The sequence below is a fragment of the Nuphar pumila genome, chromosome 5 (assembly GCF_984573655.1).
Source record: "Nuphar pumila chromosome 5, dmNupPumi1.hap1.1, whole genome shotgun sequence".
Classification (NCBI taxonomy): Eukaryota; Viridiplantae; Streptophyta; class Magnoliopsida; order Nymphaeales; family Nymphaeaceae; genus Nuphar; species Nuphar pumila.
The window spans coordinates 111301033-111315756 of NC_143253.1; the positions used below are offsets into that span (position 1 = coordinate 111301033).

At 37.3% G+C, this 14724-nt stretch overlaps 1 protein-coding gene across 1 annotated transcript; it reads right to left on the bottom strand.

Moving 5' to 3' along the window:
• Nucleotides 1-5528: 5528 nt before the first annotated feature.
• LOC149838124 (ethylene-responsive transcription factor ERF022-like) lies at nt 5529-12218 on the bottom strand. Its single transcript, XM_090008190.1, has 4 exons — nt 11684-12218; nt 11522-11592; nt 6081-6146; nt 5529-5534 (listed from the first exon to the last, which is right to left on the bottom strand). The coding sequence occupies exons 1-4, from the start codon at nt 12216-12218 to the stop codon at nt 5529-5531; spliced, it is 678 nt and encodes a 225-aa protein (XP_089864316.1).
• Between the last annotated feature and the right edge of the window lie 2506 nt (nt 12219-14724).

Below are 14724 nucleotides of genomic sequence, written 5' to 3' on the forward strand. Positions count from 1 at the left end.
TTATCGAATATACATGTGTTTCAACCCCGGGCACGCGAAAATAATGTTATTTCATGTTTAAGTTTTCGTCAAAAAAATATGATTTTTTTAGGGTTGATTCACAGATTTGTCAGTGATCACCGATAAAAAAAATCAAATTATTTTGGGTTCTATAGCCCTATAAAAAAAAATAGAAAACCAAACCGTGAAATCACTATTGGGATTCAAAAACAACTTGCAGAGGTGATATCTCTATCGTCAGAGATCCGATTTATGATCCGTAAATTGAAGTAGTTTTATATTGATGTTCAGTATTTACTGTATTTTTTTAATATTTTTATGCATCTGTCTGCTATTTTTTCTCTGTCAGAAGATATAATTGGTTTCTCAGAGCTTGTTATACTTTGTTTAAACCCTAGATCAACTTGTGTCGATCGTATCTCCTTAACTAGAGATCTGATCGACAATCCGTAAATAGAAAAATCTTCCTCTGTGTGTTTGCTATCCACTGTTCAAATTTTATAATTTTTTAATGTTGTTTACTATATTTTTCTTATACCCGAAATCGGATGCATGTATTTCAATTCGTTATATATTTGTTATAATTGATTGTATATTTCCGGAATAAAATCTCCCTAACTGAGGATGATTTTTCCAATCTGTAAAAAGGTAATCTCTATTTTTTTGTCTAGTACCTCTTTTTAAATTTTAGGAATTTCTATAGTGATTTGATCCCTGATTCAAGTCTAACATTGTGACAAGTACATGCCCGTGGGCAAAAAATGGATATTTTAGTATCTTATTCAATTTTCATATTAAAATGATGTCAAAAATATATATTTTTGATTTCATTTTAATTTTAGGGTTATCAAAACTATCCATGTCAATTTTTGTTAATTGTTGAGTTTATTTGATTAAATCCTGAAAACAGGGTGCCCGCGGAGTCCCGATTCAAGTAAAACATTAACAAAAATTGTTCTTTTTATGATATTTCAGATTTTTTATGCATAGTTTTCATATTTTTAATGTTTTATTATGTTTTTAATTATACTAGTTTACTTTATACCCGATTTGGTGTTTATTTGAATCCATCTAAGCCCCAAATCCAAAGTTTTACCAAAATATTTTCTGAAAACTCTGATTTCAAGGCCATAGTCTTATTTTCAGGGGCGTTTTTGTCATTTGTCTCTAAATTCTGAATTTCAAAGTTATTTATTTTTATTATTTCTTTAATTTTATATCATCTTTTATTATATTTATGTCAGGAAATATGGAAAAAGACTTATATCTGAATAAATTTAGTAATTTCTGGATATTATTGGATAAATCCATAAAAAACCCCATATTTTTACTAACAAGTTTTCTAGTTTTGCAAGGATATCCAAGACTGTATTTTGGTTATTTTACTCTATTTTTTTTCAGTTAATTGATATAAATTGTAAATAAATTTGGAATAAGAATTTAAATTCCTGCTTAGATTAGTGTTTGCATGTGCATATAGTTTAATTTTTTAATAAATGTTAATGGTATGATGGATAATGATTCATGCATATTCGAATTCACCATGGTCTACACAAATGGCATGTGCACTAGCTTTTAAGGAGTTGATAAACTCGATTGAGTTAGTATTTATGGCCATAGTCAGAATACGAAAAAGATCCAGATGTATCTTCTTTTAAGCCATAATGAGCCTACACTTTTAGGCTATCTTAAAAAACTATTACATATTTTAATCTTTTATAAATATTTTTCTCCTTTTAGAATCAAATGAGATATATTCAATCCATATATGTGGCTATAGTCAGGGATATGAGGTGAATTTACTTCATTAAAGTTCTATAAGGCACATAAACTCTCTTTTTCAAACAATTTTCTCAAAAGTCTCCAGAAATCTTTTCTCAAAATTATATTCATACATCATTTAGATTTAGATTGCATCATGAAAATAAAAGTTTCATAGGGCTAGATGCCCCCTTCTTTTGACTTATTTTCCAATTCCATTTCAAAGAAACTGATTTTCCTCAAAATTGCTAGATTTTTCTCAGAAATTGACTTTCTCAAAACCCTTGGTTCTTTCAAGGATTTTCAAGTACTTTTTCAAATTCAATCCATGATTTTCTAAGTTAGATTCTTTACTTCAAAGTTCGAATTCAGAGAAATCAAGTTTTTCCAAAGTCATTTGAAATTCCTCAGAAATCGATTTTCCTAAAACACTTGGATTTCTCAGAAATTGGCATTTATTTTCTTCAAAAACATCCTCTCAACAAGGCTCACGATTTTCAAAGTATCATCTTTTTCAAGAATTTTCCAAGTCTTTCAAATTTCTGAAGCATACATCATGTTTTTTAATAAAAAATTTCTCTAAGTCATAGCACATGCCTGATTTTTTATGCATCTAGGAAATAAAACATCGATTTAGAAAAGTTGAGCAAAACAAAGCACTGAATTGATCATTGGTTCAATTACCTCTGGTTATAGTGTCAGGAACGGTTGAACCTTATACTGACAGGCGAGTCCCATTCTTCGAAATTATCCTGCATTTTAAAACGGATGTGAGTTATTTTCAAAATCTTTTTCAAAGGTCAGTTTAACTTACAAAAGTAAAATTTTGCAATGATAACATATACCCATGCCCCATATCTGAACCCCAAGACTTCTCACCATAGTATCAAGACCATGAGCCTTTGCCCACCATCCCGAATGACTCCAATAATCTAGCACCATCGTGTACTCTAGACGATCCATCCAATCTTGCCACCGACCAAAGCACCCAAGAAATGCATCCACTTTGAAGATCTGATTGTTCTCGCCAACCACCTTCATACCTCAAAGATTTCAAGTGTTACTCTGCAACCCTCGTACTCCAATCAGATGAATCGTGTGATGTGGCTCCAAGTACCTACCATCCTCTTAACTATTACCTTGCATATCAACACTTCTCTCCTTCTTATAGAATTTTCTTAGTCGCCATCACTTAAAATTTTGAGCCAAAGACTTTTGTTCAAGCCATGAAACACCAACATTAGCGTGATGCCATGGTTGCTGAAATCCGAGCATTTGAGGAGAACAATACTTGGACGCTGATGACCTTACTTGAAGGTAAGCATCCTATAGATTGCAAATGGGTCTATAAAGTTAAATTTTGGTCTGATGGTTTCATTGAAGGTTATAAGGCCCGCTTGGTTGCCAAAGAATACACTCAAATTGAAGGTCTTGATTACAATGAGACGTTTGCTTCAGTGGCCAAGATAGTCATTGTTTGATGCCTTCTTGTCATTGCTTCTATACGTATTTGGCATCTTTTTCAAATTGATGTCAACAACGCATTTCTTCATAGTGATCTCAATGAAGAAGTATACATGCGGTTACCTCATGGATTTTTTAGCCAGGGGGCGCACCAAGTTTGCCGCCTATATAAGTCTATTTATGGTCTCAAACAATTCTCGTGGAACAGGTTGCGAAGCTCTCCTCTTATTTAAGAGAAATTGGATTTGCTCAATACACGGTAGATTATTCTTTATTCTCACATACAGGAAATGGTCACCACATGTTCATATTGGTGTATGTGGATGACATAATCATCACAGAAGATAATATTAATCAAATCAATGACCTTAAATGAAATTTCAACAAGAAAATTTGCCTTAAAGATCTTGACACTCTCAAATAATTTTTAGGCATTAAAATGGCTTGATCTAAGCCGATGATTTTCCTCTCTCAATGCAATTATACATTGGATATATTGGAAGACATGGGATATCTGAGTTCGAGGCCATGTTTCTTTCCCATGGAGCAAAATTCATAGTTCAATAAAGAAGATGGATCCATTTTGGAAGATCCTAGTATTTATCGATGACTGATTGGTCGACTGATATATCTCACCATCACACGCCCTGACATCTCCTACGTAGTCCATGTTCTAAACCAATTCTTAAGCCAATCACGCACTCCTCATATAGATGCAGCCCTCCAAATTTTGTGACATCTCAAAGGTACCTTGGACCAAGAGATTCTAATGAATTCATATAGTCCGTTGATTGTTCTGGGCTATTCTAATTCAGATTGGGATTCTTGCCCAATGACTTGCAGATCTACTTTTGGATATTGCATTATGATCGGCCTGAGTCCGATATCTTGGAAATCAAAGAAACAGTCAACTGTATCTCGTTCATCAGCAGAAGCCGAGTATCATTCTATGGCATTAGCAACTTGTGAGCTCATTTAGGTCAAATATTTATTAACTGACCTTGGGATCACTCATCCTCAGCTAATGACTCTATTTTGTAATAATCTAGCAACACTGCATATTGTTGGTAACCTTGTTTACCATAAGTACACCAAACACATCAAAATCGATTGTCGTCTCATTAGAGAGAAAATTTAAAATGTGTTAATCCGTACTCAATTCATTCCCACCCATTCACAGTGTGGAGATGTTTTCACAAAGGCCTTGGGTAGTGTGCAACTCTCTCTTTTGAAGACCAAGTTGGGCATGCTCGATCCACGTGCTCTAACTTGAGGGGGCATATTAGTTATTCTTATCAGATAAATCATTTTCTACATTTGGGAATATCGTTACCTACATTTGAGAATATCTTATTAGATAAATCGTTATCTGCATTTGAAGAGGCAGCCAGCATAGGATAACAATATCTACATTTGAGGAGGCAGCCAGCATAGTATAACGATTAGTCAGTTTGTTGTTACCTACATTCATTTGAGGAGCAAGGGTCTAATACAAATTGTATATATGTGTACTCTCTAACCTTTTGTAATCAATATATCAAGATTTTTTTTTATCAGATTTTTTCATTTTGATCTTTCTTCAACTCTTGAGCTTCTTTCACTGAGGTCATCGTAAAGTGGACAGGAACAGAAGAACCACCAAAAACCACGATGATAGAGAATCAGCCCTTGTTGATGACAGAACCCGTAATCCCTTCTCTCCAAGCAACTAAAATCCACCTGATCTGTCGTTGGATGGGATATAGTCGTAGGAGCACCCCCGCCAGATTTTATTGATCATTGTATGGTCAACCTTCTCCCACTTTGTTTCAGAGATGCAAATTAAGTCAAGTTTTTGTTGTTTGATGAGTAGGCCAAAAAAACTTAATGGTGCAACTACCGAGTCCTCTTAGACTCTAGGCAACGAACTTCATTTTGTACTTCACACACACCCCGTTGTAAATGGCAGACCCCGTTACCTGGTCTGACCGGCCTTCCTCGTAGCATATCCTCCATTTGGAAAATGGTAGAAGATAGAAATCCTAGGGCTCAAATGAGCTTAGTCCACCAATTTAATACTAGCAGTTACTAATGCTAGTATTTCATTTTTTTTATTCATCCCATAATGGCATTAAAATACGGTATGTGAACGATAAAATGCTGAAATAATATATTGCAGAAAAACAAATAATTGTATCATTAATACAAAATTGTACTCAAGTTCTTTAAATCATATCAAACTAACATTAAAAATTTAATACAAATAATGGTTTAGCTCTAAAAAATTAATACAAAGAATGATGTTACTGTTATACATGCATCTGTCACCACTGCATTTGCATTAAGGGAAACCACTCACTGAAGCATCAATCTCTAACCTGCTTTATCTTTGTTGCCTCACTCACATTTAACCATAAATGGAAAGTGGAAACAAAAACCATTCAATAGTTTGAAGGAAAAAAAAAAACAAAGAGAATCATTGGCATGCATGGACCTCGATAAGTCTAAAATATGAAATCTTGGTATTCAAAACCCTACATGACCCACACCACAGAACCCCACTTTAGTTGATGAGAAGAGTTACCTAAACAATGATAGCAAGAGAGCACCGAGGTGGTATTCCATGGGGTAAGCTGGGTGCTGTGCCAAGCCGAAGGCCCAGGTTCGAATCCCTCTGCCACATGGGGCTTAAGAGATATCTGGTAGGGGTCTGCCTAACCCCAGCTTGCCTTTAAAAAAAGAAGCAATGATAGCAAGCAAGATGCAGGAAGTCCAATGGGGGCACCGCTTGTTTGGTAGGACCAGCTACTGGACGTCACCTTGTGTTGGGGCGTTGCAGGTTCAAAAATCAATGCTATAGTTGGGGTCTAACTAACCCCAGCTTGCCTTTCAAGAAAAAAAGCAAGATGCAGGACGACCTGCTCTGTATCCCTGTACTCAACCTGCATAAAAAACAAAACAATAAAATAATATAAATTAATGTTAGGTTCAGATAGCAGCTGCATCCCTCTCCCTCCCAAAAGATAAAAACATCAACATCCATGCCTATAGCTTTTAGGATAATGTTTTTTTTTTTAAGAAAAGAGTAAACTATATTTTATTATTTCAAAAAGAGTGCATAGCTTAGGACAATGAGGTATCAAACCCAACTTTACAAGAAGAGAAGGGCAACAGGCAAAGATAGGACGAATCCAATAGAGGTCGATCGCTGGCCACTTTAACACAGCCATGTCAGATAAAATGTGAACAGGTAGCGAAGAGATTGGGCTAGAACGACCCTCAAAAGTTCTAGCATTGCGCTCCCTCCGAATAAAAAACCACTACTGCCCCTGGGTGGCAGAACGGTGCTGAGTAGAAGGTCTCTTGCAAAGGGTTCCCGACCCACAGAGATTTGAAACTGCTGCCAAGATGTTATAAACAAGGTTTGTAAGAAGGAGAGCAATATGAAAAGAGTGAAAACAAAACCATGGATAATGTTATTTTAGGGGCTGTTGGGGGATTGCTAGCATAGAAGGTGGCTGAAAAGGAGAAAATGAGGGTTATAGAAGATTTCTTGCCCATAACAAATAATGGAAAAGAAAAACAATCATATAAAGCTACTCCACTGAGTTTTAGCCCAAGTAGATCAACCAGAAATTTATTTCTGGACCAAATCATGGCCATTGGATCCTTTTTCTTTAAGGATACCCTCGATTGGAAAATGGTAGAACATAGAAATCCTAGGGATTTCACTTTTCTCAGTGGAGGAGAAAAATATATGGGTTTCACTTTTTTTTTTCCCGCACCTTAGAGAGTTACCCTAGCAGTCATGCCAAACTGCCAGTATATGTCTTGGAAGGAACAAAAAATGTGGGAGAGAGAAAACTTTGGGTAAATACTATCATTTTCCTATTACTACCAGTAAAACCTGCAAATTGTGGCAGATAACAAATAATGCAAGCAAAAGTTCAGTCTATCCCATCATCAGTCTCACTTTGCCTAATATTAGCATTTCCTTTATCCTATTAGTAAAATACACAAACACTGGTAGTTGTGGTGAAATGCAAGTAAAGCCTAGTGTATTACAAATAGTGGCAGTGGAGACAAAATGTTAGTAAAAATATTTTCTTATGATTGGCATCGGGTTCTCGTGCATTAAGGCCAATGTCAATGTTTTAGAGTTACTGCAAACCAATAAATAGCTGCATTAAAACCAACGGGGGCTCCGCTTGTCTGGTAGGAGCAGCTAGTGTAGGTCACCTTGTGTTGGGACGTTGCATGTTCAAAACCCAATGGTATAGTTGTATGACTGGTAGGGGTCTGCCTAACCCCAGCTTGCCTTTCAAAATAAATAAATAAATAAATAAATAGCTGCATTAAAGGTGTAACATGAGTCAAAATTAGTCACTAAAAAATAAAAAATAGGATGGGTTGAAGTTACCACAAATAGTGACAGGCAAAATATAATGCAACAAAAATGAATACCTATCATGGCATTAGCTTAAACTAATGTGAGTTAAAGTAATGTGACGTGAAAATAGTGGCAGTACGTTATGTATTTGCTACTGAAGAAACTATAAATACAGGCAGTAAATCTCAACAGAAAGTAAACCATGGCACTACCAACGTTTACCCTCTTAGTGTCACGAAAGGGGGCTGATTTTACTGATGTACTATAACATTTAATTTTTAATGTTACTAAACATAGATAAAAGCGCAAAACCTCCTTAATGCAAGCAATTAAATGCCGCTATAACTACTATTTCTTGTAGTGGTTTTGGAGTCAGCAGGGCTAGTAAGTGAACTGAGCAGCACGTGGCTTGGCTTGGTTCCGCTGATCTTGGGCTCATTCATGATCAGGGACATGTAGTTGGCAAGTCGAGACAGGCTCGTTAAAAATGTAATTGTCGAGCACGAACAAGTAGGGATGCACACGAGCGGGGTTCGAGCTGGCTGGCTCGGCTCAGCTCATGAAAAAAATCTGGTTGTTCAAGCTCGGATTGAGCTCGAGCCGAGCTTGAACAACCTTTTTCTGGGATAGACAGCTGAACAACCTTAATTTAAAAACGTTTTTAAAATTTGTGTAAAATGCTTTTTTGAAAATGATGGGATTTGAATCCATGCCACTTGCAAAGATTACTAATGACTTACCCATTAAGACCTCTTTTTGTGACCATATATATATATATATATATATATATATATATATATATATATATATATATATATATATATATATATATATATATATATATATATATATATATATAACTTTTTATATAACTATGTGAATCGAGCTTATCCGAGTTGGACTAGTGCCTGTTCAAGCTTGGCTCATTTGCATGTATCCGAGCTAGACTAGTGCCTGTTCAAGCTTGGCTCATTTGCGTGTATCCGAGCTGGACTACTGCATGTTTAAGCTCGGCTTGTTTACGTGTACCAAGACTAAACCCTTCAAGCTCGGCTCATTTATTTTTTTTGAATAAGTTTGAGCTTGCATAGACAGGTCGATCGAGCCCGAGCTACATCAGCTCGTTGTGCATCCCTACCAACAAGGGGTGTTCGGCTCAGCCTGGTTGGTATAGGCTTGCTTAGATCATTTCATCAAAAAACAGTAAGGTAGCTCAACTGGTTGTTCAGGTGTGCATGTATTCCTTACTTTGTCAATTGACAACTCACTCTGGGCATTTATAAAAAAAAAAATATTTTTATTTTTTAATGAGCAAGATCAGGGTTTGGCTTGTCTGGCTTGGGCTCATGCGAGCCGAACCCGAACAGTGTGTTTCGGTTTGTTCAGCTTGGCTTACCAGCCTTACGTTACTACTCGCAATTATTTGACTGGTGTTGAGTGGTTACTCGGTGGAACTTAACTCAATGCATCATTTTTAAGAGTGTCAACGTACCGGTTGGGTTTGGTTGGAACCGAGACTTGGACTAGATTTTTGTGTATGGTATTGGGTCCGGACCTGGGTATAATCGGGTCTACTATAAGAGAAACCATACCCAAACCTAATAAGAACTAAACATGAACCTGAACCAGATCATACCCGGTAAAATAATATTTTTTATCATTTTTACATTGAAAAATTGCTGGTCATAATTCAAACTCATGTCAATCCTGGGTTTGGTATAAAATTTCATAAATTATACCTGGGTCCATGTATTAATCTCACCCGGGTCTTAATGGGGTGTTCTTATTTGTCACCAAACCCGGATCCTATCGGATTTGGCCCGGGTCGATCCTGGTAAACCCGACCCGTTGACACCCCTAATTATTTTAGTGCATGGTATATCTTCATGGTTCATACCAAACAAAATGTACAATCCTCTCTGGCGTACGAAGGTGGTCTGTCGAATTTGCAGATGGCCTAACGTTACTGTCAACTGCACCATGGCACAAAATATACGGTCCTTGAAAGAGGACAATTATCAATCATGGTCTTCACGTCCGGCTTTCTTTTAACTTTTGTTACACTACCAGAGAGACACGATCTCTGCATTGGAACAGTAAAATCTTGAAATTGGTTTTTAATTAACTTGCGGTAAATATATATTTAAAGACCTTACCAAACTTGAACCTTTAAAATCCATCAAATGTTGCAAACACAATGTATTTCTAGAAATGGAGACAGATTATGCTCACGGCCTGGCTTAGGATTTTCCAACTTAAAGAATGCCTCAAGTAGTTGACTACTTCAACGCTATGAGATTTTTCACGTTAGATCATTTAACTTTTTTTTTATTCATTCATTCATTCATTCTAGGTTGATGAGAAAGCATGTATCTCTTATTCTTTTTGAGGGCGAATCAGCTGCAACTAGAGTTACAAGTTGAGGAAGCTAAAGCGACAAACGAAGCACTTTTAAAATTTTAAGAAGCAAGAGGTGCAAGATCGATGACTTGTTTCGAAATCAAACTAAAAGCAACCTAGAAAGTGAACCGAAAGTGACTTAAGAAGTAAATGAGAAGGAGAAAAGAAAAAAAGAAAGAAAAAGCCAGCTTTTTATAAATGAAAAGTGCGCTTTTAAATTTTTTTTTTTTTTGTGCTTCTCAATATATTTAGAAAGATAACCCTGGTGCAACCACATTGCACGCTTAGAGTGTGAACCAGGCTGCTTGTCATCTCTGAGGTGCAGCCTGTCAGCTGTGGAACCCAACAGAAGATAGAAGGTTGATCAAGGTAAGAGGCACATCAATTCTATCAGGGCTAATGGTATACAGACCGCCCGCCTTGTTCCTGAAGGTGGTAGAACCTCGTATCGGTAGAAAAACAATACGCTTCACCCCCTGAATCAGTTATTTTTTAATAAATATAAAAAATACTTAAAATATTTTAATATTATTTTAATAGCTTTAACACGTACACATAATATATTTTTAAATTATTTTTGGCCCATTCAGAACGATTCACTTGAGTATGAGTATCGGGCCCGATTCACTTGAATTGTTAGCCAAACGATACAGGACCGATACCGATACTACAGATCGACCATCGCTTTTTTTTCTTTCGTACGTACCAGATAAATCATAAACAATTCTTTTCACTGTTTCCAGAAATTTTACTACCACTACTTACTTTTGACAGAAATATTACCTTTGGCGGCACCTGATTTTAAGTATGGGCAAAATACTGCAATGAGCTTAATGTAATCAACCAAACATGTAGGCTTGCACCTGCGTGTAGAGAGAAAGTCTTTTTCTTTCATTGCCAGAAAAGGAGACACAAATATTTTTTTTTTGAGGAACAGAGAAACTAGCCCTATAGAATAAGAGACCTGGCCGTGCTGGACTATGCTTGCCAACTTACGGTCGCTTCTCCAACGGCGTAAAACTGTAAGGCACCTCTCACGTACAAGACAATTGAATGATTAAATGAAGAATGCAGCATAAGAAGCTATAAGTTCACTAGCAATATCGCTCGAAGCACTAAAGCTTGCATCTGGAAACTGGACTATATAGTCTCTCTCTCTCTCAAAAAAAAAAAAAAAAAACAGGAGTATATAAAGAATGGCACCAAACTGTCAAATATTAAATGGGAAGTATAACTGCACAGTTGAGTTGCAATCACAAATTTAATTGCCAATGCATATTTGTCGAACGTCATATTCAAAAGCTCCATGAAAGGGACCTTTCCTTGTAGACCTATAAAGCTTATTTACTTGATATTTATATATATATGATAAAATTCAGATACAATTTGGGATCTTATCTTGACTCGTACCTTAATCAGAGCCACCCAAATCCATCAATGTACCTTATTATGTCAAGTATTACATCATATCAAACACAGTTTTAGATCACTTTACAATCTGAAACAAGTGTTCTTTCAAAAACATACAATCTCACACAGGTGGTACCAGCTCTGATCATGTGTCATGGTTGCCAACGGCCGCTTTGACGATCTAAATCCTATATCATAATGAACATCTAAGGACTAAAATTAATGCATACTTACATCACATAACCCAATCATACATAGGGAATTCTTCTTTGTCAAAACCTTCATAATTGATCTCAAAATCTTCCATCAAACTGCAGGTAGGACTAGCTAAAGGGGTGCCTTCAATTTCTCTGAAGAGGGCCACTAGCTCAGCATCTGACTCCCATGGTGGTGTTACCAGTGAGCTACCACTAGCAATGTTGCAAGAGCTAGAGTGATGCTCTAGTGAGCCTAGTGCACCATTGCCTGTGCTCTCAGGCACTTGCACTGGGTCGAGCAGCTGGAAGCTTGCGGCAGCCTTTGCTGCAGCCAACTGGATGTCACGCCGAGACGAGGAGACGGGACGAGGAAGGGAGCCGACCATGTCCGGGAAGTTGAGAATCGCCGAGCTGCCCTTAAGGTGGAAGGCAGCCGCATCGTAGGCGCATGCAGCCATCTCGGGAGTACCGAACGAGCCTAGCCAGATCCTGGTCTTCTTCCTCGGCTCACGGATCTCGGATACATACGTGCCCCAACTCCGACGCCTAACGCCGCGGAATGTTGGAGACTGGCGTGGCGATGCATGAGAGAGATCATGGCCTTCTTGGACACCCATTGTATTCATTGACAGCTTGGCTCTTGATTGATCTTTGGGGGCTCACACTATTTATAGAGGCTGTTTTTGAGAGAGAGTGTGTACTATCGATGTTTTCTCATATTGATATCTTTGTGAGAGGATAAGAGAGAAGGAGAGAGAGAAAGTACTGGATGTTTTCTCAGATTGGTTTTTTTTTTTGTGAGAGGATGAGAGAGAGAAAGTACAGGACGTTTTCTCATATTAGTTTTTTTGTGAGAGGATAAGAGATGCTGTGGAGTGGATGTTTTCTCAGATGGGCATCTTCGTGAGAGGATAATTGAGAGAGAGAGAAAGAGAGAGCAGCTGGCAAGTGGGACCAAAGGCCATAGGATATCACGGAATTGTAAGCGTTTCATGCAGCTGGCTGGTGGGGCTGAGGGCCTTAGGACAGGACGGGATGGCTTAAACACACTACTTAGATGAGATATGATTTTATGTGACGGCAAGTGCTGAGGGTACTACCCCCCTTCCCCCATCACCTCTGTATTGCTGGTTAAATATATTGAAGCATCCCTAACAAATTTTTAGTGCCCATAATCATTTTTTCTTTCAAAAGGATTTAGTATTTCATCTTTTAATATATATAGTCAGCTCAAATAACCATATTATATGATGCTCAAGACAAAACATGTTAAGAAAAAAAGAAAACTGCATTTCATCGACACCTGGTTCAAGTCATTGTAAGGAAGTTTCATTTGAACCTTCTTTCTTCACTGTCAGAACAGTGACCGTAAAGTACAGCAAGTAGAGCCAGTGCCGCTAGCTAGGTCTCGCTGTGTAAATATCAACAACAAAAAAATCATCCTTGGCATCACCAATGTTTTTATCTTTCCCCATTTACCATATAGAGCACATCCTAGGCATTTGCTTTCAACAACTGAAAGAAAACAAAGTAATACGGACTGATAATGTGGATGGTAAAGACAAGGAAGCAAGTTTCCGTCCTGGCCAGTCAAGGGGGGTTTGCAACATGGAAAATAGTAATTTTACTCTCTTACTCTCTTTTTAGCTTCCAAAATTTATACTTGGAACATGAATTGATTGCCAATTAATGAAAAATTAAGCAAATAATTAAGCTTTTCACACAAAAACGAATCCGATTTTTTCTGTTTTTTTTTTTTTTTGTGATTACCAAGATCAATATGTTTCTCCCGACGAATTGAGTTGACACTTCGATGGCATCTCTCAGTTTGTATCAAACATGACAGGGGTTGGCATTTGGGAAGGTGAAGAACAAGGGGCTTTTCAAGTCAATTTTATGAGCTTTGTCCCTTTTCAGGTACGGACACTGCACTTAACGCGTAAACAACAGGCTGGAATTTCCTTTCATTTTTTTTCTCATTTTTGTTCTTGAATTATCAATGTACCTGAAGCTTCAGACATCCCACAATCTCTCTCTAGCCTGCTCCTCTCATGCTTCTATGCACGTTCCAGAAACTCAATCATACTCTTCAGAGAGAGAGAGAGAGTGAGAGTCCTTGCATGGTGACAAGTACGTGCGCAAGTGGGTTGGTCCCTGGCCCAAATCCAACCTGAACACGTTCACCTATATTTATTGGATGATGCCAAAGTTCAAGAAATAGATCTTAGTAAAAACATTGGTTCATAGTAACAGAGCTAAGCCAGACCTGGTCCCATCTTATTATCTCCAATCGGTCCGGTTTATGTTTTGCTACAGTAGTTTGTATCTACAAACTACCTAGCAAATGTGGTAGAATCCCTTTGTTTGGGTTTTTTTCCAACACCATAGATGTAATCTATAGGTTTTGTTTAGTGGGAACCGGTTTTTGGATCGCCCGAATTCAACTTGTATATAGGTTTCTTCAATGATACAAAAATCAATGGCTATAAAAACATCATGTTTTGTTACTCATAAAAACATGTTTTTTGGTCTACAAAACATGATTCAAGAGTTGAATACATCTATGAGGTTAGATTGTGTCAAAACCTTTTAGCATCATAGCTAGGCCCAAGGGGTTTGGGGTAGTGGGATGGGGCCTAGATGGTTTGACTAGGTTCAAATTCCATGGGGTCACCTCCTTGCACAAGGAGAAGCTTGGTGACTCTCTGAGGTCGAGGGGTACACCCTCTGAATTTTATATTGACATGAACAGAGATCATTAGTATGGCAGGCTTAGCCAGCACGGCTGTCTCTGCACCTGGAGCGGTTTCTCCGAGTTAAAAAAAAAATTAGCATCGTGACATTCAAACAAGGTTGTAGGTACAATCATTTCTACCAAATGTAAACCCTTTTCAATATATATATATATATATATATATATATATATATATTGAAAAGCAAGGCTCTGTTCTTTATCAGAAAGCAACTGGAGACCAGAGTAAAACGTGGCACGGGAACACCTCACTAGGGTTAGGGACCATTTCATTATAGAGGGCCCAGTCATAAATTCTGACACAAGATAGGAGGCCATGTACCATTTATGAGGATACTGTCTTATTGCTGACCATTTAGGGTGGGTAAACC

Excerpts from the sequence above, each read along its gene's own strand:
- LOC149838124 (XM_090008190.1), bottom strand. The coding sequence starts at position 12,218 with ATGGGTGTCCAAGAAGGCCATGATCTCTCTCATGCATCGCCACGCCAG. Across the intron at positions 11,593-11,683 it reads TTTTGAGATCAATTATGAAG|GATTTAGATCGTCAAAGCGG; the intron begins GTTTTGACAAAG and ends ATTATGATATAG. Across the intron at positions 6,147-11,521 it reads GGTACCACCTGTGTGAGATT|GTTGAGTACAGGGATACAGA; the intron begins GTATGTTTTTGA and ends TTTTTTATGCAG.